Here is a 23,617-nt window from a genome sequence, read left to right on the forward strand (position 1 = left end):
TCGACACTTTTTAGTAAATACGTAATGACGGTTTGGTGCAAATTAAGCAAAAATTAGACCAAGGAGAAACTCCGTGTAGCATGAAGGGACTACAAGACTACTTAAAAAGTTATTTATTTAAGCATTAGATTATTTAAAATATGTGAGAACTTAGGTAACAGACTAAATACGAAACGAATTATGGATTTGAGCTTAAAAGAACTTCTAAAGATACGAAATAAATGCAGAACAAGTTATTGAATTGGACAAAGAACGAAGGTAGTTAAAAATTTAATAATTTTAATATATTTATTAAAAAAAGTGTGTTAACTAAAAAGCATTTTGAAACTTTGTTGACGTTGACATCGTCCACATTTTGGAAAAACTATCGATAGGTACTGAAAAAATGTCAATCTAATCGCTACTATGTAATTCAGTAAATTCCTCAACCGTGAAATCTTTGTTTCATGGAATTTAAGTCTAGGATTTAGCAGGTGAATGCTGTCAGAAGCCGAATAAATGCAATGTGTTTGATTTATAGCGCTAAATAAAGAAAATGCGATTGAAAGCTATACTATGATAAGATAAATCCGCAAATGTGTCGTGTTCAAATCTGCAATTTTTGCGGATCCAGATCTATACTAAGTATATAAAAATCGGGACTTTAAAAAATCCGGTCCATCGATTTCGTCTTTATTAGGATCATATTCACGACTCTTATTCAGAAGATTTAAATCCAAATGGGATCCGTAACTACGTATTCCTTCAAAATCTGCACAAGCATCGGATGCTATGGGATGGTTTCCCAAACTAATTCCTAATAAGAAAGTGATTTTAAAAACACTTATAGGCTGTAAAAGGTTTAGATCCGTGAAAGATTCCAGATTCGGATCGGCTCCTAGAATGCGAGTCTACTCCGAAGATCCAGGGATAGATCTGGATCCAAACTACGGACTTATAGAAACGAACAAGCCGGATCGCATCTTGGTCTAAACCGGATTTAAAATAATCGAGTGAACACCGTTATCTGGAATATCGCCATTTTTCTGACAATGTCGACACTGCTCATTTTTAACTTTTTGTTTCAATAGTTGTTGACTTTTTTCCTAGTTGTGATGAAGAATTGTTTCCACTTCCGCAGGTAGACGAGAAATTCCCAGTGAACAGTATTTTAATTTTAGTTATGATATCATTTTGTGGAAACTAAATCTTCCCTTCTCTCGTCGCCGCCATAAAAGTATAAACGTTTATTGGTCGATTTTAAATTGGTCGCCCGAGGCCGGCACTACGAAACGTAACCTCGGTTTATAAAGAAAACATCTTTCTTATTGAAGTTGGTGGATTAAAAATACATACCGGTTCCGGTGGAGGCAGGTACTGAAGTCGGTGTTGTGCCAGAAGCATAAGAGGGATGAGTAGTCGGCTGGGCGTGAGCTACTGCAGGATTGCAAGCCGTAGCCCTCGAGTTGTACGAAGAACTCAAAGAGTGCAACGGGTCGTGAAACATGTAAGGATAACCGGTAGCGTCGCGCTGCTGGAGACAACTGCTGCTTAAGCCCCCTGACATGGAACTGAAAAAAAAAGTGTTTCATCAGTGGTCAGTCGACTTCACGAAACTATCTGTGCTTGCTTGAAAATTAATCAGAATACTTTGCTAGTTATTGGGATTAGGAAGTGCTTGTAGTTAACGACTCGTAGGGGTAATTGTGTTTCGGAATCTGAGACATGCTTTCAGTTCCTAACTTCCGTTTACGCCACTTGACATGAATGTTTTGCGAATTCCTGAAAACAAGCCACTAGTGGCTGGACTTCGGATCTATTTAATGCTTTAAACAAAAAAGACGTAATGGTTTTAGTCGACAAGCCTGCGGTTCTAATCCGTTGAGTGGAGGAAGAATTTAACAACGCAAAACATTAAGTTGGAGCAGAATTAAAAGTGAAATGGGAATATGCCCACGACTTTAGCTTGGTGCCGTTTAAAACAAAAAGGGGGTCGTGGACAGAATACACTGAGTGTTTCTGGTCAATTCGTAGAGCAAACTACTTCAAAACTACAAATTACATAGGAAACATTTATGCAATGGAGAATCTTCAAACTTAAAAACTACGAACTTCACCGCTACACATACAATTTAATCAAAAAACGAGACACTCTTTTTTTTCATTTGAAAATATTAAAATATTTAGATAACAATCTGAAAATCCATTTTGGCGACGCTCATAATAGTTATGGTACAGTTGGTTCAACAATTATATAAAAATAATTGAGAGCTTTCAGAAAACATGTAGTTCGCCCTCAGAAATGTGATACAATGCATATTATGTTTTTTTTTCGTAGACTTTTATCAAAAAATATGGACGGATTAATAAACCGACCCATAGATGCATAATATTTTACACATTTTAGATAGGATTTATCTAGCAAAATTTTGAGATGACGTCATCACATTTTTGGAGGAAATAAACGGGTACATTTTTTAGCAGAAGTAGTAGAATCCAAATATTGCCACCTCAAGGTTTAAAATTTTTTGGTAAATAAAAGTTTTAGGACCTGAAACCTAAAATTTCGTCAAAAGATTAATCAATAAGTGTTCTTTCTTTAAATAAGAATGAAATATGCAAATTAGCTATGTGTTCAAAATTAAATTAAAAGCCTTTCTATTTAGATATAAACAATTTCTACGTTTTACTGAATAATAAAATAATAATGATAATGAAATTTTCATTTGTAAGTGAAGGTAATATTGTAATCAAGTCCGTCGGCCGACTCTCTACTTTTACGTTTTCTCGTAGAATACGGAGAGATAGGCGTTTCATTTCCGTCTATCTGTCTGTCTGTCTGCCGTCCCCGGATTTTTATTAGACAGATAATCTGAGAAAAGTACTGGGCCGATTGTTGTCAAATTTTGTATTTATATTACGAATATCTTGTAGATAGTAAAATGCTTACCAAAATTTGTGTAATCACCCCCTTCAATGATGTGATGACATCACTTCAAAACTGTACATAGCAAATGGGTTTTCAATTGTATAAAATGACATAGTCCTACACATGTAGTTTACGATTCCGTGTTGAGTTTTACCCGAGACGTCCAGATTTTTGGAAAAAAAATCAAAATTATAAAACATTTTACAATTTAATTTTGAATCTGTAATTTTTTAGTCCTGACATATGGCTAAAGTATGTACCTTATATGTAAAAACCTTCAAGCATTAACGAGATTTCAAAGCGGCCATTTTTTTTTAACTAGATATTGAATAAAAAGTACGGGTGAATTAATAAACCACAAGTATTGAAATATTATCTATTTAAAATTTCACAGCAATCGATCCATAGTTTCCGAAATTACATGTCTAATAAATTCGTGTTCCATAAATGGAAAGTGGGTTCTACTACAACACTTCACGAACTTACACTTAGGATGTCAAAAGAAATGAAAATTCTCTTTAGCTATTTGATAAAGTCCATAAACTCAGACTATTTTACTGACTGTTGTCTGATTTCTTTACTAATTTTGAAACTTTTGATATAACTTAGCTAAAAAATGATAATTCGCTTCTCTGCAGTATCACGATATTGCAGTACTCACGAGTACCGTTACAAAAATTGAAACAAAATATTACCTATAATTTTTTTATTGACGGCAAACCAAGCTGAAGGAGTTTACCTGGTTTTATGATGTCGTATGTACACACACTTCCGCTTTAGTTTATTTTCATTTTAACTCTTATAGATTTGTGATAATTAAAATTTTTGTGTAGCGTATACTTTTGCAAATAGAACAAAATAATTGCTTGTTGAGCCTCATGGAAATATAACGTTCATAAATAGGCACTGTTTATATAAAAATAATCGCCGGATGACGGTTTAGAAAACAATTTGGCATAAAACCTCCCAAAAAAAAAACGGAGATTAAACCTCTCTCTGGATTAAATTTGTGTATGGTGCTGTTGGCGAGCGTATATTAATATCTAGTCGGAGCTTCCCGACTGCTATCAGTTATTCACCATCAGAATCCCGCATAAACAAAGGTGTCTGTCGGAATCCAAGAGACGTGACATGCTTGCAGCGGTCACGTCATGTCAGCGGCCCGCCAGAGGATTAGCCTGTCGTCCGGGACAGTCAGAAATCCCTCCACTTAGCCTCAGCGGGACGTCGCGTGCTTTCAGGACCAAGTATTCAAGATAAAAAAAAGTTCATGCAGAGCTACCGGTCGAATTCCACTCACCTGTACGTGTCCGCCATGGTAGCGATGGGCTGCGGAATAGACGAATACATGGAGTTGAAGCCGGAGTTGATGGGTAGACGACCGGTCGACGCCGGAGGGCTGACGGCACCCACTTGATCAACAGCCCTTCGCTGATTGCGCAGCTTTTCTTCGCGACGCCATTTAGCCCGTCGGTTGCTGAACCAGACCTGTGGACAAAATTTTCTTTAGGGGATGAGGATGACTCCAGTCCCAGCAGAAATCGGGTCTGTGGTAATGGAAATTTCGTATACTATATCGAAATACTAGTTGTAAAGGGTAGTCTAGGTAAAACTTACTACGAGTGCTTGAAGGTACGGATTTGGGTCCTTTTAGATTTTACGTATTTATTATCGATGTTAATTATATCTAAGGAGCAAGTGAGAAATTGTAACCTTTTAAATTTTGAAAAAGGTTATTATAAATAAGAAAAACAATACACAATTCCGAAAACCTTTTGATACTCACAAACAGTAACGAAGTTGGGCTATTTTCTAATGATTCTAGAGTAGCTTCTTATGATTTTAACGGTTTCTTTGAATATAAATATAAGTATGTATTACGATCTTGTCGCAACTGATGTGCAATTCATAAAAAAATAACAATCTTATATTAAGTGGAAGTTAGTTTAAACGAAGTTTTTGTTAACTATTACAAGACAACAAGACAAATTGTCTCCAAAACAATAATTTGCACTAATACAGACTAAATTTCGTAAAAATAAAATACGGGTTAACATTATCAGAATTGAGGCATGGAGATATGAGCAATGCATGAATGCACTACGCGGTCATAAGATTTACAATGTGGGTAGGGAAAGCGTAAATTCCGGCGATATGCACAGTCTGGAACACTGCTACGTTGAGCAGGATTGAATCTTGCTCCAACTATTTATTATGCTATCTGCGGGCAATTTTGCGAATGTTTCGTCTAATGGTTTCATACAAAGTAACTAGTGTTTATTTTAAAATTTAATTCTGTAGGTGGAGACTCAACATTGTATTTTCACTTTTAATGATCACAAAAAAATGGGGATTCGTGCCGCATTTTACCAACTTCTCACCTATGGTTAGAAAAATTTCGAACACTATTGCGAAACTGATTTTTTATCATTACTAGAAAATTGTTAAAAACGATAGGACACCTTTTTATTCAGAAATAAGGCAAATTGGCTATTGAGTTAATCAGATATATAACTAATAGGATAAGGCAGGACAAGTATTGACTTTTAATGAGTTAAAAATACTCCGAATGAATTTTTTCGAAGACAAATTTTTATATTTTTACTTCCCGAGCGTAAGCTACAAGGAAGTATTGTAACTGAGTCCATCGGCGACTGGTTACTTTCACATTTTGTCGAAGTGTCATGACCTCTAGAATACAAAAACATAAGTCTCCCACTTCCGTCTGTTTGTCTGTCTGTCTGTCTGTCCGCCATCTATGTCGATTTTTGTTAGACAGATAATCTCTGAAACTACTGAACCGATTGTCAAATTTTATATGTGTATTACGAATATCATGTAGATGATGAAATACTACAAACTTTGTCTAATCATCCCCACGAACAATGTGATGACGTCACTTTAAAATTGTACATAGAAAATGGATTTTAAATTGTCTAGACGTATAGTTTATGAATCCATGTTGAGTTTTTACCCGAGATATCCAGATTTTTGGAAAAATATAAAAATCATGTAACAACATATAGTAATTTAATTTTAAATATCCAAAACCGATCGCTTTTGAATCTTGTACACGTTTTAAAGCTATCATAACTATGATGAGTCTATATTTATGATCTATCAATGTATTCATATTTTTTTGCATTGTTTACATACGATGACTCAAAAAAAATGAGTCAATATATTTTATTGATTAAAGCAGAAACGACTCATTCCATTTTCCAGAAAATTTGGGAATACAATACTGTTATTATTAGTATAACACTGCACCTATCCAAATTGATATATTTACGTGTCCTTGCAAAATATTGATGAAGTCATCACAAAATTTTGTAAAAAAAAACACATTTGAAGAGTAGGGGTCAATCATCGTCGAAAATTATCTGAAAGGATTTTTTACAGATTTCGACCCCTAGGATTTATGTTTGGTTTCATTTCTTCGAAAATTTCTACCATTCTTCCAGAATCGCCAAAATAGTGTATGCTAATTTTTAGAAATATAAAAAATTTTACTTTCAAAACATTCGTTGTTGGGGATCATATTTTTTTTTAATTAGCTTGCTGATATCCTATTTTCTAGAATTTTTGGTGGATTTTTAGGCAACTTGCCAAAAACCCAATCTTCAATATGAGCTTGTATGAAATTTTTTTCTTTTCTCACGCACTGCCGAAATGATCCAAAAGAAGTTTTTGCAGATGTCTCTTCCAAAATTTACTTGCGGCTTCATTTCTTCGAAAATTTATAGCCACTATTTTGAGTTTGAACATGAATACCTCGAAGATCTTCATCCAAGACCACCAACACGCTGTGTTTTCGACCTATCTTCTCAAAATCTTTGCCCCACAATTTTTGGTGAATTTTCAGGCAACTTTTCTTAAAGGTCAATTTAATTTTTCAAAATGAAATCTTATGAAAATTCTGTGGTTTTTCGAGTACCGTTACACACTTCGAGCTCTAGAATTTATTTCTAAGAAAGTTCGTACCATTTTTCAGGAATTGCCAAATGATTTTTTGAATGCTTTAAAAATATGAACTTAAAAACCTCGAAAATCTTAGCCCGGGATCGTTAACGCGATGTTTTTCGTATTACCTCGTCGAGATCTGAATTTTTGGTGAAATTTTAAGCAATTTTTGCAAACGCTCAATTTTTCAGTATGAAATTTTATGTAATTTTTAACTACTTTCGAGCACTGTCGAAAATTATGTAAAAGGATTTTTTACAGATTTCGAACTCCAGGATTTATTTTCGGTTGCATCTTTTTGAAAATTTCTACCATTTTTCTAGAATCGCCAAAATATCCTATGACAATTTTTACCAGAATTTAAAACTTTTATTTTGAACATGAATACCTCTAAAGATCTTGGTCCAAGACCGTCAGCACGTTATGTTTTTCGAATTATCTTGTCAAATTTTTGGTGAATTTTTAGGCAACTTTTGTAAAAGCTCAATTTTTCAGTGTGTTTTTTCGCGCACCGTCGAAAATTGTCTAAAGAAGTTTTTAGAGATATCAAACCCCAAAATTTACTTTTGGCTTCATTTCTTCGAAACATTATGTATACTATTTTTCGCGAATCACCAAAACTAAATATGGCAATTTTTAGATTTTTTTTAAACTCGACTTTGAAAACGAATGCCTCGAATATCTTCGTCCGAGACCGTCAACGCGCTATGTTTTTCAAATTATCTTGTCAAAATCTGCGTTCCACAATTTTTGGTGAATTTCAAGGCAGCTTTTCTAAAAGCTCAATTTTTCAGAATGAAATTTTATGCAAATCGTGTGTTTTTTCGAGCACAGTCGAATATTAATCTGAACAGATTTTTCACAGATTTCGAGCTTTAGAATTTATTTTTGGGTTCATTTCTAAAAAAGTTCGTACCACTTTTCAGAAGTTGCTAAATGAAATATTTTAAAAATATGAACTTAAAACCTCGAAAATCTTAGTCCAGGTTCATTAACCCGCTATATTTTTCGAATTTTTGGTGGATTTGTAAGCAATTTTTCCAAAAGCTCAATTTTTCAATGTGAGATTGAAGTATGTAATTTTTGACTATTTTCGAGCACCGGCGAAAATTATCTAAAGGAGTTTTTGCAGATGTCAAGTTTCAGAATTATTTTCAGCTTCATTTCTTCGAAAATTCCTATATACTACTTTTTTACTAATTTTTCAGGAATCGCCAAAATTAAATATGGCAACTATTAGATTTTTTTAAATTTGACTTGAAAACGGATATCTCGAAGACCGTCAACACGATATGTTTTTTCAAATTATCTTGTCAAAATCTATATTCCACAATTTTTGGTGAATTTTTAGGCAACTTCTGCAAAAGCTCAATTTTTCAAAATGCAAATTGTTTGTTTTTACGAGCACCATCAAATATTATCTAAAAAGATTGTTCACAGATTTCGAGCTCTATAATTTATTTTTGGGTTGATTTCTAAGAACATTTGTACCACTTTTCAGGAATTACCAAATGAAATATGGCAATTTTTTTCAATGTTTTAAAAATATGAACTTAAAAACTAATCCCTCGAAAATATTAGTCCACGATCATTAATTTACGCTCTATGTTTTAGGAACTACGTCCTCGAGATGTATCTATATTCCAGAATTTTTGGTGGATTCTTAGCGAATTTTTCCAAAAACTCAATTTTTCAATATGAAATGTTATGTAATTTTTGACAAATTTCGAGCACCGTCGAAAATTATCTAATAGAGTTTTTTAGATGTTTCATTTATTCGAAAATTTCTACAATGTTTCAGGAATTGCCAAAATTAAATATAGCAGTTTTAGAATACTTTAACATTAAGTACATATCTTTATTTTATTTATATGGGCTTCTTATAAAACAATTAAATTCGCAAAATAATCAAATAATTTTTCATAATTGCAAAACCCAGAAACAATATTTTTTTCAAATATTTGCAATCACATTTTTCATGTCCAGCGACATACTTTCTACGGAAGCCCCTTAAATCTTAGAAAACGTGAAAAAAACCTCTAGAATTTGAGTAATGATGAAACAAAAAATCCAGGGTACTGTGCTTTAAAATATTGCAATATTTTTTTTATATTTATAAATAACACCCAGGAAGACACAAAGACCGGCAATAACTTTTTATTTTTCAGGTCTTCTGTATCTACAGAGGCGATTAATCTCAGGGCAATTCGGTGGACGTTTATTTGTTGTGGCTGGGTGAAAAATGACAATTCAACTTGCCTCCCTTGCGAGATGTGATGTATGTACAGTGGGCATTTCTTTTATTTATGTAGCAGGGCGATGACATGGCCAATATTGCGTGGCTATGATGGTCGTTTGCGTTAGCTACGGCTGATGGACACGAAACCCATGTTTTTTCTAATTCTCTGTTCGCGATTGTTGTTTTCAAACGAGCTGACTAATTGCCTTTTTTGTCAGTACGTGCACAGCGTTACGACGAGGACTAATATCGCGACGCGATAATTGGTTCGAAGATAAATTTCGACGGAATTAAGATCATTAATTTGTGAAAAAGCAGATGGTACGGCTGCTCCGGGAAAGTTTCCTTGTTAACTATTAAAATTTGACTTGAAACTTTTGAATGGACTAAAAAGAATAAAATTAGTGTGTGGCGGTTGTAGTTTGAAATAATTTAAATGAGTATCTAGTTAGCTGTCGCGTATACTTCAGTGAATGAGCACTTATTTTTGTGGACTGTTTGAATGCGGAAATAGAGTTAAACGTAAGTTAGTGAGAAAGGGAACACGTTATGCATATGCGTATTTACAAGTTGATCCTTCTTATATAATGGTATATTAGGACTGAAAATCGTATAGTTGACATAAGCAGGGATTTCTCGCACGTGGCTTGCCGAGTGCGAAAATCCCACGAGTACACAAAAGACATTTCTGCACAAGTTTTGCACACTGTTTTTTCTATTAAGACCCACCACTGACCCGGAAATGAGCGGCATTCAGGCAAGACTTCTATCATTACGGGCACTAAGACCAAGTAATGATATGCATTGATTAGATTATATTATATTATACTATTATTCTCAAGTATTACTGACAATACTTATTGAAAGGCTTCTTACATTAAAATTTATCTTTTGTAGATAAATATTTGTTCTCTGGACGTTTCCGAAACGTGAAAAAAGTGTTTCACTCCTAAAGGACTAAAATTTTATAAAAATCAAAAATTTGACGGCATAAACACAAAAAATCAAGTCAAGTCAACAAGGTAATTTCTTGGATATTATGAAATTGTTTCTTTTATCCAAATTTATTCATGGTTTAGATTAAAAACTGAGTTCTTCAAAAAATTGAGTTCAGAGCTAATCATTTATCTTACTTAAAATGTCACATTAAAATCAAATAATTAATCTAGATAAGAGAGGCTTCGTAAAATACAAAAATAGTGTAACAATAAGATATTACTCACAGTTGAAACTGAGTCTACATAGTTATAAATGATCACCTAATTTTGACAGTAAGTATTATAATAAAGAATTAGAAGCTAATGATATTATGTTTGTTTGATTAATGAAAACATTTTGATTTTAAATGGAGTTGGACGTTTTTTCTGTTTTTGGACGGATCACACAATCAGTATGACATTATCTAACAGATTTTTCTTATTGGACAACTTATCTATATAATTTATTTATATACAGGCCCTGGTTATAACCGGTTTTTAGTTTAGATGAAACACAATTTATTACTAAGAATTAGTCTGAAGTTGCTTAGACACAACCTTCCTTGCTCCTAAAGAACAACCAATTAAACCAGTCTAGCTTGCTATATAACTTATAAATTATTAAAATGAAGATGAATAATTAAATTACAGGTAAAGGAGCATGTTGTGCATAGATTTCAACTGAGATTTTTGTAATCAAATTTTGTGATAATTTTTAATAGAGAAAAATCATCAGTTTGGATAACTACAGTGAAAATTTTAAGTATGACAGAAAAAAAGTGATCTAACAAGCTATGAAATTTTTACAATAGTACATTCAAGTGTTTATAAAGCAGCGTCAACAGATAAATTATGATTAGCGGTTGATCATGTTCACGATAACATTTTTAAACTTATAAGCTTCAAAGCAATCGATTTTGTAATTTGTAAGATTTATGATTTATGCAGATTTTATTATTTTTTCTTTAATGAAAAAGAAGACTGCATTAATAAACTACAGGTATAGAATCTCATTATTTTACTTTTTACTTCCAGAATTTTGTAATATGGTTCATCGGACGAATGATCACTTTCATGTTTTCTCAACGTTTCATGACGCCTAGAGTACGAAGAAATAGGTTCACCATTTGTCTGCCGTCTGTCTGTGTCGCTTTTTATTAAACAATAATATTCGAAACTTCCTGACTTATTGGTGTCAAATTTTACATGTATACGAGTATATGTCGTGTATAAAACGTTAACCAAAATTTGGTTAATCATCCCCACCAACAATTTCATAACGTCCCCTAAAAAAGTTTGTAGTAAACGCCATTTAAATTGTATAAAATAACATATCTACTCTGGTATTTGTGGTTTATGAGTCCACTTTGAGATTTTAACCTACGCATCCAAACTTTCGCAAAAATAAGTCTAAAAATGTATAAAACCTTTTATACGCGTTCGAACCACTTATGGGGCTTTTTTGTTTTTTTACCATGTGATGGAAATTATCTATATAATTTTTATCAATCAGATCAGGAACATTACACCTCATTATTTTATTATTAGTATTATACTGCACGTGTCGAAATTGACAGTCGTGTCTTTACTGAATCTTGATAGGAACATTTTCACAGAGAAAACTCACTAAAAACACAGGCATAGCCTTGCGCTTTATTAATGTCACCGTATTTTTGGAACATTTGTTAATCTAGTTTCCTTTTCCTACTATAGGTGCGAAATGCACTTTGCGCCACACCAGATATAAACAAGTTGACACCGTGTGTTTTAGTAACATAACACGTTCGAATCAAAGGCAATAGCGGAGTACGAATGATTAAAGGGTGGTACATGAATAAATTCAGATAAACACAAACAAACAAAAAATAATTTATAGGGTATCCAAACACATTTATCAGGTGTTAAAAAATATATAGGGTGTTATTTAATATCGTAGGTACACTGTTATTGGTATTGGCTACATATTTTTTAATGTACAGAGGTTATCACAAAAAAATTTTCAAAATCAAATTTTATCATTTTTCAAAAGAAGACCTATCAGAGTCTGTTGTAAACAGAGACTTACTCTTCCATATTCAAAATAAATACTATAACTCTATTATGACTGAAAAATACTGTAAAATTGAAGTTTAATAGCAGATTGGTCGATGCAAGATAGTGGAGATATTATGATATAACTGCTTTACCATACTTTAGTAAAAGTTTAGGTTTATTACTTCCCGAGCATAAGTTAAGAAAGTATTGTAATAGGGTCCATCGGGCGACTGGCTATTTTTATGTTTCCTTGAGGTCTCATGGCGCTAGAGTACCAAAAAATAAATCTTCCGTTTCCGTCTGTCTGTCTGTCGTCTGTGTCGATATTTATTAGATAGATAATCTTTGAAACTACTGGACCGATTGTTGTCAAATTTTATAAGTATATTAAGAATATCGTGTAGATGGTAAAACACTAACAAAAATTCGACTAATCCTTTCCAGCATTAATTTATGAGGTCCCTTCAAAATTGTTTTAATATTTTATATATAATTTTATAAATAAAATATCGCAAAAGTAAAATTTCATATTTTTTTCTATCGAAATAACCTTCGACCAATTTTTTTCTATATCATAAGTATTTTTGATATGTATAACAAAATTCACGGCACATCCATGCCCTAAAAATCTTCCAAACTTTGTAAATTCAACGACTTTACATTTTTACTTATAAGTACCAGGTATGCAATTTGTTCTGTTTATGTCGATCATACACGCAAATCGTAAGGCGAGTCTGTGAGTTACCTGGGAAACATTGTCGATTTTTTATCGAAAATGAAATACAGTAAAATAGGTTTCTTTGGCACAAGTTTAATTTTCTTGTATCTTATTTCTGACAAAAAATTCGACAGTGTTTTCTAGGTAACTTATAGAGTTTTGTACGCTGAAAATAGTGGTGAAAACCGCATTCCGAAATTTCCACAAATAATTAACCTATGCCCAAAAATAGAGACTTCACTTTACTAGAAATATGTATCCGAATGAGACCTAATTTTATTACTATTTTCCAAATTTATTTAAAAATCGGCGACTTCAAGAAACTCATGTGATTTTGTGGTTTTTCAAACAATTTCCGCATAAAATGTGAATTTTAAAACTTTTGTAAACTGTAAATAATTTACAATCGGGTTAAGATTCTGATTCATATCCGGTCCTAGACTTTTTACTCCAAAGATCTGAATGTAGATTTGGAACCCAATTATTAATTTTCAAAAAATTCGGATCAATTTGGATTTGAGTAATCTGATTCGCATGAAATTGGGTAAGACTCCAGAATTACAAATAAATATGATCCTTCGTCTAAATGTTCAGAAAAAGCGGCCAATATTCACACAAAAAAAAACGTATCTAACAGAATTTTTGAAATAAAAATCGTGTTGCCATTTATTTTGAAGAGTATACCTATCATTCATACACGCTAGGATAAAATTTTGAACAGTTTTCTAAAAATGGATATTTAAAACAAAGTGCAGATAATTTTACTGATGTAAGACAAAAACAGATTTTTTTATGTCTATATAATTTCAAATCTAATAAACAGTAAATTAAAAGTTCATTGTGGTATTTTTTACTTCTAACTTTGTTTTAGAAAGGTTTATATCAATTATCAAAAAGTTGTAGCCCGCCAACTTATATTGTTCCTGGATACATAAATATAATCAAAATGTACATTAAAGGATAGAAAAAATCCACAAATGTCATAAATGTTATCCAGATAGTCGTAGATCATTCATCGGTGTTACAATGAATTTAAAAGTTTGCAAAAACAAGTTTTAACAACCCTCTAGTAAATGAGTAAAGTGTAGTTGTAAGTGTTTTTATTCCCCGAACTGGATTTCCCACATTTGATTCCAATACTTCTGCGGTTTACAAAACAGTTTGGAAACTTTTTGATTATTATTGGAAAAGTTGATCTTAATTTTCTTTCTTCAAACGTGTTTATTTCCTTATAATACGATAAGTAATTGAGAAATAAGCTAAACGTCCTTTCACTACCCTAATAATAATACTTAAATAATACCTACTCAAGTGTAGGGCCAACGTGTCTTCATTACTTATATAATTAATCTTAATCTTTTTGAAAGTCGCAAGTTAGTGACCTGAACTACAATACCGAATCTAACTTCCTAACTTTTCATTGCATTTTTGTGATCTTGAATAAACCATTCCAGAACTCTCGTTGTAGCGATATCGGAATTGGTTTGATCGCAATTTCGCGGTTGTTTTTTTTTTTTTTTTTGGCTGATTCGTCGTGTGTGTTTTGTGCAGTTCGGTTTCGAGTGAAACGCGAAAATATGTGATGAAAATGAGCAGAGAGCGATCGGTGCGGATTTGGCGTAACGTTGTGCAAAAATACGAGCGTAAACACATCCGATTCAGGTTTGGCACTCAGCGTGATCAATACCAGCAACCAACGAAGCTTGAAAACATGCGTCAACACCGAATTCGGCAGAGCAGCCACGTCTATTTGCCGGGGAGAGAGAACCCAAACCCATCATCCCGCTGGGTACACACTATTTACATGCAATGATAAATATTATGATGTAAAAGATTAGAAGAGCGCCCTCGAAGCGGCACTTAAACGTCATATTGAAAGCGAAGCACATTATTAAATGGTATATGTGCGCTCCTATTTGCCGACAGTCTTATTGGAACCCCTCAAAAGAAACCAAATAAGGGCAATGTGCAAATAACGAATTTTGCGTCAGGAATCAAAAGATACTCCACAAAAGTACGTAATCATTTCATGTTTCTAAACTCGCTGTGTTTATATTCACATAAAAGGCACGTTTTACAGCTCTCAGTTGATGAAAACCCTGCCTGTAATTTAGATAAAGTATCCATGCGAGCTGCGCCATTTCACGGCGCGCTTTTCATTCAACATTACGTATTTACGTTAGTTGTATAAAAAATAATGCTAATAAATTTGCAACATTGTTTAAGAAATAAATTGCACTTCCTTTAATCTACCGTTATTACACACAAAAAAGAATAGACTTGAGTTAAAAATTTCTGATTAAGGATGTCGTTACGCCAAAGTGAGCAGGACCGCAAATATTTCTCGAGGGGAAAAAATTTAACGCACGAAATATAAATTACATATCCCGTTTTTTCCCATTCCACCCATGTTCTGTACTAATTCTCAATTATGGAGCCGTAGAGTAAGCATTAAAACAAAAAGGCGTACACATATTCCCTAGCACCTGAAGCACAATCAAGTCTGCTTAATACTTATGAAAAATAAAAATATTACTAAAACGTTGCAAGTTTGGAAGCACATTTTTGATAAATATTTTTGGGATCACATGAACTTTCCAGGGGATGGATAAATGAATTTTAAGGGTTACTCTTTAATTATTAACTCAATGATAATATCGTGCCAAAATTTAGGAAAAAAATCGTTTCGTAAATTCTACGACAAAGTGTAAAATTTGCTTCCATAAATTTTATGTTAGGACCCACCACTGACCTGGAAATGACCGGCATTCAAGTAAGACTCCTATCAAAACTTTTGAGATCCTACAATTAAGCATACAAATTCGTCTTGAAAAGTGACCTAACCTACTCTCTGACCTACTGGTGTTAACGTATTCTGACTAACATGATCAGACTGTTCGAGAAACTTATGATCACTATGACATGTTCCTAACCAAACAGCTTTTTGCATTTTGACAATTACTGAATCATTTAAGCGTAAATATTTCAAATTTTCAACTAACCTATTTGGTACTACACCTACATTGGAGATAATTAAACGCAGAATTGAAATTTTCTCAATGTTTAGCATTGCCTGCATTTCTATTGATAACTGTAGATATTTTGAAATTTTGGTGTGGTATGTTTGTATTATGTTGTGTGTATTAGGAAGAATGAGAATGGCTTCATTGGTATGTTTCTTTATAGGTACAATATTTGGTCTCTTGGCTGTACTGTCTCTGTCTGAAGTATTACAGCTTGTATTCGGCGTTTTCAAGGAATGGAGATGGAATGTAAGTGTAATAGTGTGTACTATCTTGGAGTAAGTTTAGATTTGTTGCTAAGTCTTTGTGAAGGATTTTGCGTTGTTGTGTCTAGCTTTGTAATCAGTTTGTGCCAGGGTGCTACAAGGTGAAGTTATGTGCTGAATCGTTTCGGGTTTTTCTTTGCCAAGTCGACAACAATCGTCTCTTATATTTGGATCTTTTGATTATATATTTTCTGTAATTCTTGATATTAATTACTTGGTCTTGAATAGCAAATAAAAACGCTTCTGTTTAGGCACATAAACTTAATGTTTTGAGCCAAGTCAATGGCATTTTCTTATGAGTTTTGTGTAGATCTTTGAAGAATTTTCCATGTAGTTGTTTTTGTTTCAGCCCACTTATTATGTTGTCTAGATTGTGCGGTGTGGGGATTTTTCGGATAGATTTAAGGGTGTGTGGTTCAAGTCTGCCCTTGATATGGCGCGAAATAATTCGTTTCTTTCTGCGCGTCTCAGAAAATAAATATTTCTTCAATTCCGAAATTTGTCTCTTGTATAAATTTTTCAAGTTCTGGAATCCCCTTCCCCCGTTTTGTTTTGGTCATGAAAGTCTCTCAATTGATGTCTTCAGTGGTGTGTTCTACATTGTGTGAATCATTTTCTTGTTGTGATATTTAAATTTTCCAAATCAGTTTTTCCATTCTTTCCATTTAACTGTGTCTTTAAAATTAATTTTAATCTTGCCAGATATGCTTCTTTGAGTTTTGTATTAGTGTTGGTATTATCTATATGAAAAGATATTTGTATGTTTCGTTTCGTTCTTGGGCTTCGATTACTTCGTTATTCTGGATTATATATGGTATTTGTTGTTGAACGCCTTTTCTGATAGCTTGAGTCTTACATTTGTCAACACCGAAGCTCGTCCCAATGTCACCCAAAAACTGTTCTGTTAAGTTAATTAAATTTGTCAATTGATTTTTCGCACTTGCATGTGAGTATTTTTATATCATCCATGTATAGCAAGTGACTTAACCTATTTTCTGTTTTGGTGTCAATTCTTATATCGAAACCATAATTGCACCTGTTCAAGAGGTCGGAAAGAGGATTTATTACCAAACAGAACCATAGGGATAGCCTTGAAACACTCCTCTTCTGATTATTATTATTATTGGATTGTCTTGAAGTATTTGATCATTTAAGATTATTTGAAGCGTGGTTTTCCAAAATTTCACTGAATATTTGAGAAAAGTACGTATTTTAAGATCAAGCCATGAACGCGGCACTGAATCATTAGCTTTCTTATAGTCCATAAAAGCAGTACATTTGTTTCTGTTTTCTTTCTTAGTTAGTTCACAGATGATGGAATCTATGATCAATTGCTCTTTGCAACCCAAGGGTCCTTTAATGCACCCTTTCTGATCTTCGTTGATTATGTCGGATTTAAAACAGTGTTGATAGATTTTTTGTGTTATGAATGAGGTTAGTATTTTCTAAATTGTATGTAAACATGTTTTAGCCCTGTATTTTGATGAACTTATTGTTTCATCATCTCTAGGTTTTAGATACGTTTCACCATGAGATAAAAATGCTGTAAATGTGGATGGACACACATAACACACTATTAAAGTTTTTGACACAAAAATTATGTATCTTGTCTTGTACTGATGATTTCCAGTTTTGTGTTCTATTGATGGCATGTATCAGTTTGTCAAGTGTTATTTGATTATCGTTTATTGGTGTAACTGTAGATAGTTTATTGGATGTGAGAAATCCATTGGGCAGATTTATTAAATTCACATTATTGAGACCAAAGTTTGACCAGAAAGTTGTTAGATCCTGTGAACTTGGAAGTCTACCAGTTAATTAAGAAAATTTCGATAGAATAATTTTCCATTTAAAAAAAAGTCTTACGATTTTTTCTGAGATTTGTTTGTTTGTTTGTACCTTTTAAAACTTTTGCTATACCGGGTATCTGGAAAATTCCGGATTAACTCTCCGCTGCGCTCTTAACAATCAACTGCTGAGTCTGGGAAAAATAGTAAAAAAAAATATTTTTATGAATTTGAAAAAGTCTTGAGTGCCGCAGTGCTTTTTTTTTAATTCGGGAGACTCTTGGGTACTCATGGTGTATTATTTTGAGAGCCCATGGAGATTTTTTTTGCAAATTATTTAAAACAATTTTGGGGGACTTTAGTGTTCTGTTTTTGGAAAATTTTGCCCTGACCTGTTTTTCAGTTAATTTTGAGACTCCGCTTTTTTTTTAATTTAAAACAATCTTGAGGTTCTGGGTATTCCCGTTTGGAAAGAATTTGAAAGTGCTTTGGAGCCTCCAGTGTCTTTTCTTATAATAATGTAATTACATTTCTTACAGGATACGTTTTTTTTTTATTTTATTTTATTGAATTTGCCAAAATCAGTCTTAACAGGTACTAGCCCCACCCACCTACCCTCTCTTTTCTTATAGTGCATTTGCCAAAATCGTTCTTATTTTAGCAGGTACTAGCCCCGCCCACCCGCCCTCTATTTTCTTAGAGGGATCTCATTTGCCAAAATCAGTATTTTTTTGGCACGTACTAGTCCCGCCCACTTACCCTCTCTTTTCTTAGAGGGTATGTCATTTTTCAAAATCGATTTCATTTTAGCAGGTACTAACCCCGCCCACCCGCCCTCTTTTTCTTAGAGGGACCTCATTTGCCAAAATCAGTCTTAGCTTAGCAGGTACTAGCCCCGCCCACCCACCCTCTCTTTTTTTAGAGGCTATTTCATTTACCAAAATCGGTCTCAATTTGGCAGGTACTAGCCCCGCCCATCCACCCTTTCTTTTCTTAGAGGGTATCTCATTTGCCAAAATCAGTTTTATCTTGGTAGTTACTTGCCCCGCCCACCCACCCTGTCTTTTCTTGGAGGGTATCTCATTTTCCAAAATCAGTTTTATCTTAGCAAGTACTGATAAGTAACTTTTACAAAAAATGATCAAAGTTTGGAAGGCAGGAATTTTGAACATCTTCTCTAGTGTTTAGTTGGTTATGCTTTGATGGATTTTTCTTTTGTTGGTTTTGTTTTTGTTTATAATTTATAAATGTCTTAATAAATGTTTTTTTTGGTTTATTTATTAATGAAAAATAACAGCTTGTTTTATTAATAATAATGTAGAAGAATTAATGACTACTAATTGTTATAGTTATTATTCTAAAAAAAAATGTGTTGTGTTTATTATAATGAGTTGGACGAAAATTATTTTTTATTATTGTTATGAAAAATGTGTATAGTTCATTAAACTACAAATAATGGAGCAATCACACTATAAATTGCAAGCAAGATTTACTTAACAAAATTTTAAGATGACGTCATTAAGTTTTTGCAAGAGAACACATTAGTACTGACAGCGATTTACAGCGTTCACGAGAACTTTAGAACATATGTAAAATTTAGAAGGAATCAGTTTTGTTTTTCTGAGTTAAATCATAAAATGGTTTTGTAAATCTACATTTCCAAGATTAAAAAAAGGTGGATTAGTAAATCTTTCTACATTTTGAATAGCATTTACTTAGCAAGATTTTGAAATGACCTCATGAGCATTTTAACTATTTACACAATACTCTCAAAATATGCCTAAAATATCACTATTGTCTATTAGTTTGAAGACCGTCTGTCCGATAAAACCGCCACAACAAGACAAACGTAAAAGGAATAATTGTGAAACTTCTATAAAATCTGAAATTATTCACTCCCTAAATAAACCCTAAGAAGATGATTAAATAATTCAATTTATTTAGATTACAGCTAATGTATTTGCTTTATGTTTTTACTGTGGTTAACCTTTCACTATATAACCAATTTTTTAAGCGATAAAGTTTCTGAGCTCTTACAAAGGTACGTTGGTTTAAATAAAACATATCGAGGGATATGAAAGTCTAATAAAGTGAAGAGTAAACATGGAAACCAAAGAAACGCCAATTGCCTATTAAAGTTCACAATCAATAAATACTCAGCTTGGTGTCAACTGAGCTACTGCTCATCTTGCTTGTAAAGTTTTTAAATAAAATGATAAGCGTATACTAGTATACTTTCACTTCACAAGAAACGATAGACAATATAATTTTGTTAAATACCAAAATGACGTTCATCAGCTTGTATATTTTTTTGTATGCACACTTTCTATGACTTTTAGTACATTTTGTACTAATTTTTGAGTCGTTTTGAGAAAGAAAACATGTTTGTATTACCCTATCTAATAATGTAATACCAACAGAACAGCAAATAATTATTCTAACATGAATGTTTACCTACCTATATTATTATTTTAATTTATTATTCTTAATCCTACAGTTGTACTGTTTTTGACCTAATCGCAAATCTTCCTACAGCCCTCCAAAGCATCAACCAAATAAGGACAGTGTGCAAATAAGAAATTTTGCGTCAGAAATCAAAAGATACTCCACAAAAGTACGTAATCATTTCATGTTTCTAAACTCGCTGTGTTTATATTCACATAAAAGGCACGTTTTACAGCTTTCAGTTGATGAAAACCCTGCCTGTAATTTAGATAAAGTATCCATGCGAGTTGCGCCATTTTACGTGGCGCTTTTCATTCAGCATCCACGTTACTTATCCAAATTGCACCGCTCTTCTACTTATAAAAGACCCGCTCCAGCAGGAACTTTGATTCGTTCCGGAGATATATTTAATTAACGCACTCTTACCTAAACTAAGTTCCTACTGATTTTTGCAAAAAAAATTGTTACCTGGATACGTGCCTCAGGTAATCCAATTTTCTCGGCAAGACGCTCCCTGGCAAACACATCGGGGTAGTGCGTGCGCTCGAATTCTGAAACAAAAAAGGGGTTCAGATCGAAGAGAAAAATTCGTCGAAATTGTTCGTTACTGTTTATCATTAGGTATTTGGGAATAATCTGCCGATTTTTTTTTAATGAAACCGAGGGGACGTGGCAAGATATTTTAGAGGGATGAAGCGCACGGAAACTTTTACTTGTTTGTATTTGACTACTGCAAGTAAACTCTGCTGTTTAAATACGGAACTAAAGCAAAATTACAGTTTTTTATTTAGAATTCAGTTATGTTAGAATTTGAGTTTTAAGTGATATTTGACTTGAAAATTAAGCTTCACAATTTTATTTTTTCTACCTGCTGTATTTGCCCGTAAAAACGCATAAAATTGAGAAATATTGTCATAAAAACTGTAAGTTCGACAAATACATAGTGCAGTTGAAAATATTAATTCAAGAAGTAGATATTTATATTTGCTCGTTATCAATTTTGAAACCCATGCTTTTTTGTCGATTTTTTCACAGAATACTAAATAAAGGAACGAAGTAGCTGCAGAATTAGTAAAATTGTCGGTCTGGCTTTAAATATTTCTTTGCTTCAGATACGAAGGTAGTAATTCCTTGATACACAAAATGAATACAGAAAAAAAGTTAATATTATTCATTACCTTTCTCCAGACTATCGATCTGCTCGTTGGTGAAAGACGTCCTGTTTCTCTGTAGCTTCCTCTTCAACCTGAGCCTAAGCTGCGAGTCCTCATCGCCCGAAGAGTTGTGTTCTGAATTTCCATCGGACGTGTTTTCGTGCATTGCGTCGGCTAGAATAAGGAAAAAATCCCTTTATAAAAAAATCTAAAGATATTTATATGCAAAACTACCTCGCCTTTACAATCGGTTTTCCGCTAAATACATTTTTCAAAACACGTATCATTTTTTTGGTGAGGGTAAATATATTTCTTTTATAATGTAACACTAACTAATAAATCAATTCGTATTACGGTATATTTTAAAGTACCTATGTATAAGTACCTTTTTCAATAAAATTGATTTAATTGTTTTTAATTTTTGTTCAAATCAATGATAATTTTTTACAAAATTTCTAAATAGAGATATGGTATATAATTCCTGGTTAAGTCCTGTAATTTATATATCAAAAAAAAATCTTGTGTTTGTTTTGTGAATATGACGCCACAGTTTTACAGGGGATGTAAAGGAAATTTTAGACATCTTTTTAAGACTTAAACGATTTACGATTCTAGAATTCTTCCATTTTGCAATTATTGGTTTTTAAAACTTTTTCATTTACTCGATTTTTCAATTTTTCGATTTTTAATTTTTCAATTTCTCCATTTCAATGTTACAGTTTTTCGACTTTACTATTTTGACGATTCTATAATTTTTCGATTTCACTATTTTTGGGTTTTCCAATTTTTCGATTCGATTCATTTTTTCTTCTTTCCAATCTTTCGATTTGCAATTTTTTAAATATCCACTTTTTCGGATTTTACAATTTTTCGTTTTCTCAGTTTTTCGAATTTTAATGTTTCCATTATAAAATGAAAAATCAAAAATGAAAAAACGAAAAAGTATAAAATAAAAATTTTGAAAAATTTAAAAATCAAAAAACTAAAAATTGAGGCACTTTAAAACAGAAAAATTGCAAAATCGAAATATTGAAAATTAAAGAAATCGGAAAAACCGGTAATTGAGAAATCTAAAAATTGCAAAATTGAGGAATTTAAAAATTGGAAAATCGATGAATTGAAAATTTTAAAGATTGAAAATTTGAAGAATTGAATACAATTATAAAATCGAAAGAAACATCGAAAAAACAAAAGAAATGAAAAAACGAAAAATTGTGAAATAAAATCGAGAAAACAAAAATAAAAAAATTCCGGAAAATGAAAATAAAAATCAAGAATTTGAAAAATTGAGGAAACGAAAAATTGAAAAATCGAAATATTATAAATTGAGAAACTGAAAAACCGAAAAATGATAAGTTGTAATATCGAAAAATTGCAATAACGAGAAATGGGAGAAATAAAAATTTGAATAAAATTTGGAAGTTTGGAAATTGGAAAAATTAAAAAAATTAAAGTTTCAAACACGAAAAATCATGTTATCAAAAAATTGTAAAATCTAAGCGCGCGATCCTCGATCTTTCATTGATAATTAAAAATAGAAAAAAATCAAAGACCAACACAACAAAAATCGCAGTAGAGTTACTTTTAAAGCCTGACAATATTATGTGAAAGAATAAATAAAGATAACACGCTTTAACAACTAAATCAAATTATTAATGTAGAGTGTTTCTTCAGTTCTTTGATTTGCAATTTTTCAAATTTCCACTTCTTCGATTTTACAATTTTTCGTTTTTTCCGTTTTTTTCCATTTTAAACGTTTGGATTTTTCAATATTTCCATTTTTCAACTTTTCGAATCAAAAAAATGGAAAAATTGCAAAATTGTAAAATTGAAAAATAAAAAATGGAAACACGAAAAAGTATAAAATGAAAACTTCAAAAAAATTTAGAAATCAAAAAATTAAAAATTGTGAAACTTTAAAATAGAAAAATTGCAAAATCGAAATATTGAAAATTAAAGAAAAGAAAAATCGAGTAATTGAGAAATCTAAAAATTTCAAAATTGAGGAATACGAAAGTTGGAAAATCTATGAATTGAAAAATTAAACATTGAAAATTTGAAGAATTGAATTCAATTATAAAATGGAAAGAAACATCGGAAAAA

At 32.3% G+C, this 23,617-nt stretch overlaps 1 protein-coding gene across 2 annotated transcripts in view; it reads right to left on the minus strand.

The window, feature by feature from the left end:
* The window catches only part of LOC135129933 (paired box protein Pax-6), an 86,713-nt gene that overhangs the window by 2,631 nt on the left and 60,465 nt on the right, over positions 1–23,617 (minus strand). Inside the window, exons 8-11 of one of the 2 annotated variants that reach the window (XM_064057211.1) lie at positions 21,539–21,688; positions 20,841–20,911; positions 4,209–4,396; positions 1,336–1,550 (exon numbers count right to left, since the gene is read on the minus strand). In XM_064057211.1, the coding sequence (XP_063913281.1) occupies positions 1,336–1,550; positions 4,209–4,396; positions 20,841–20,911; positions 21,539–21,688 (624 nt within the window). Of the gene's footprint in view, positions 1–1,335; positions 1,551–4,208; positions 4,397–20,828; positions 20,912–21,538; positions 21,689–23,617 lie in introns of both variants that reach the window. The other variant, XM_064057205.1, reaches the window with a different exon arrangement.

The sequence above is a fragment of the Zophobas morio genome, unplaced genomic scaffold, assembly GCF_036711695.1.
Source record: "Zophobas morio isolate AGI-343-1 ecotype UQ-CSIRO unplaced genomic scaffold, CSIRO_AGI_Zmor_V1 ptg000002l, whole genome shotgun sequence".
In the NCBI taxonomy this organism is placed as follows: Eukaryota; Metazoa; Arthropoda; class Insecta; order Coleoptera; family Tenebrionidae; genus Zophobas; species Zophobas morio.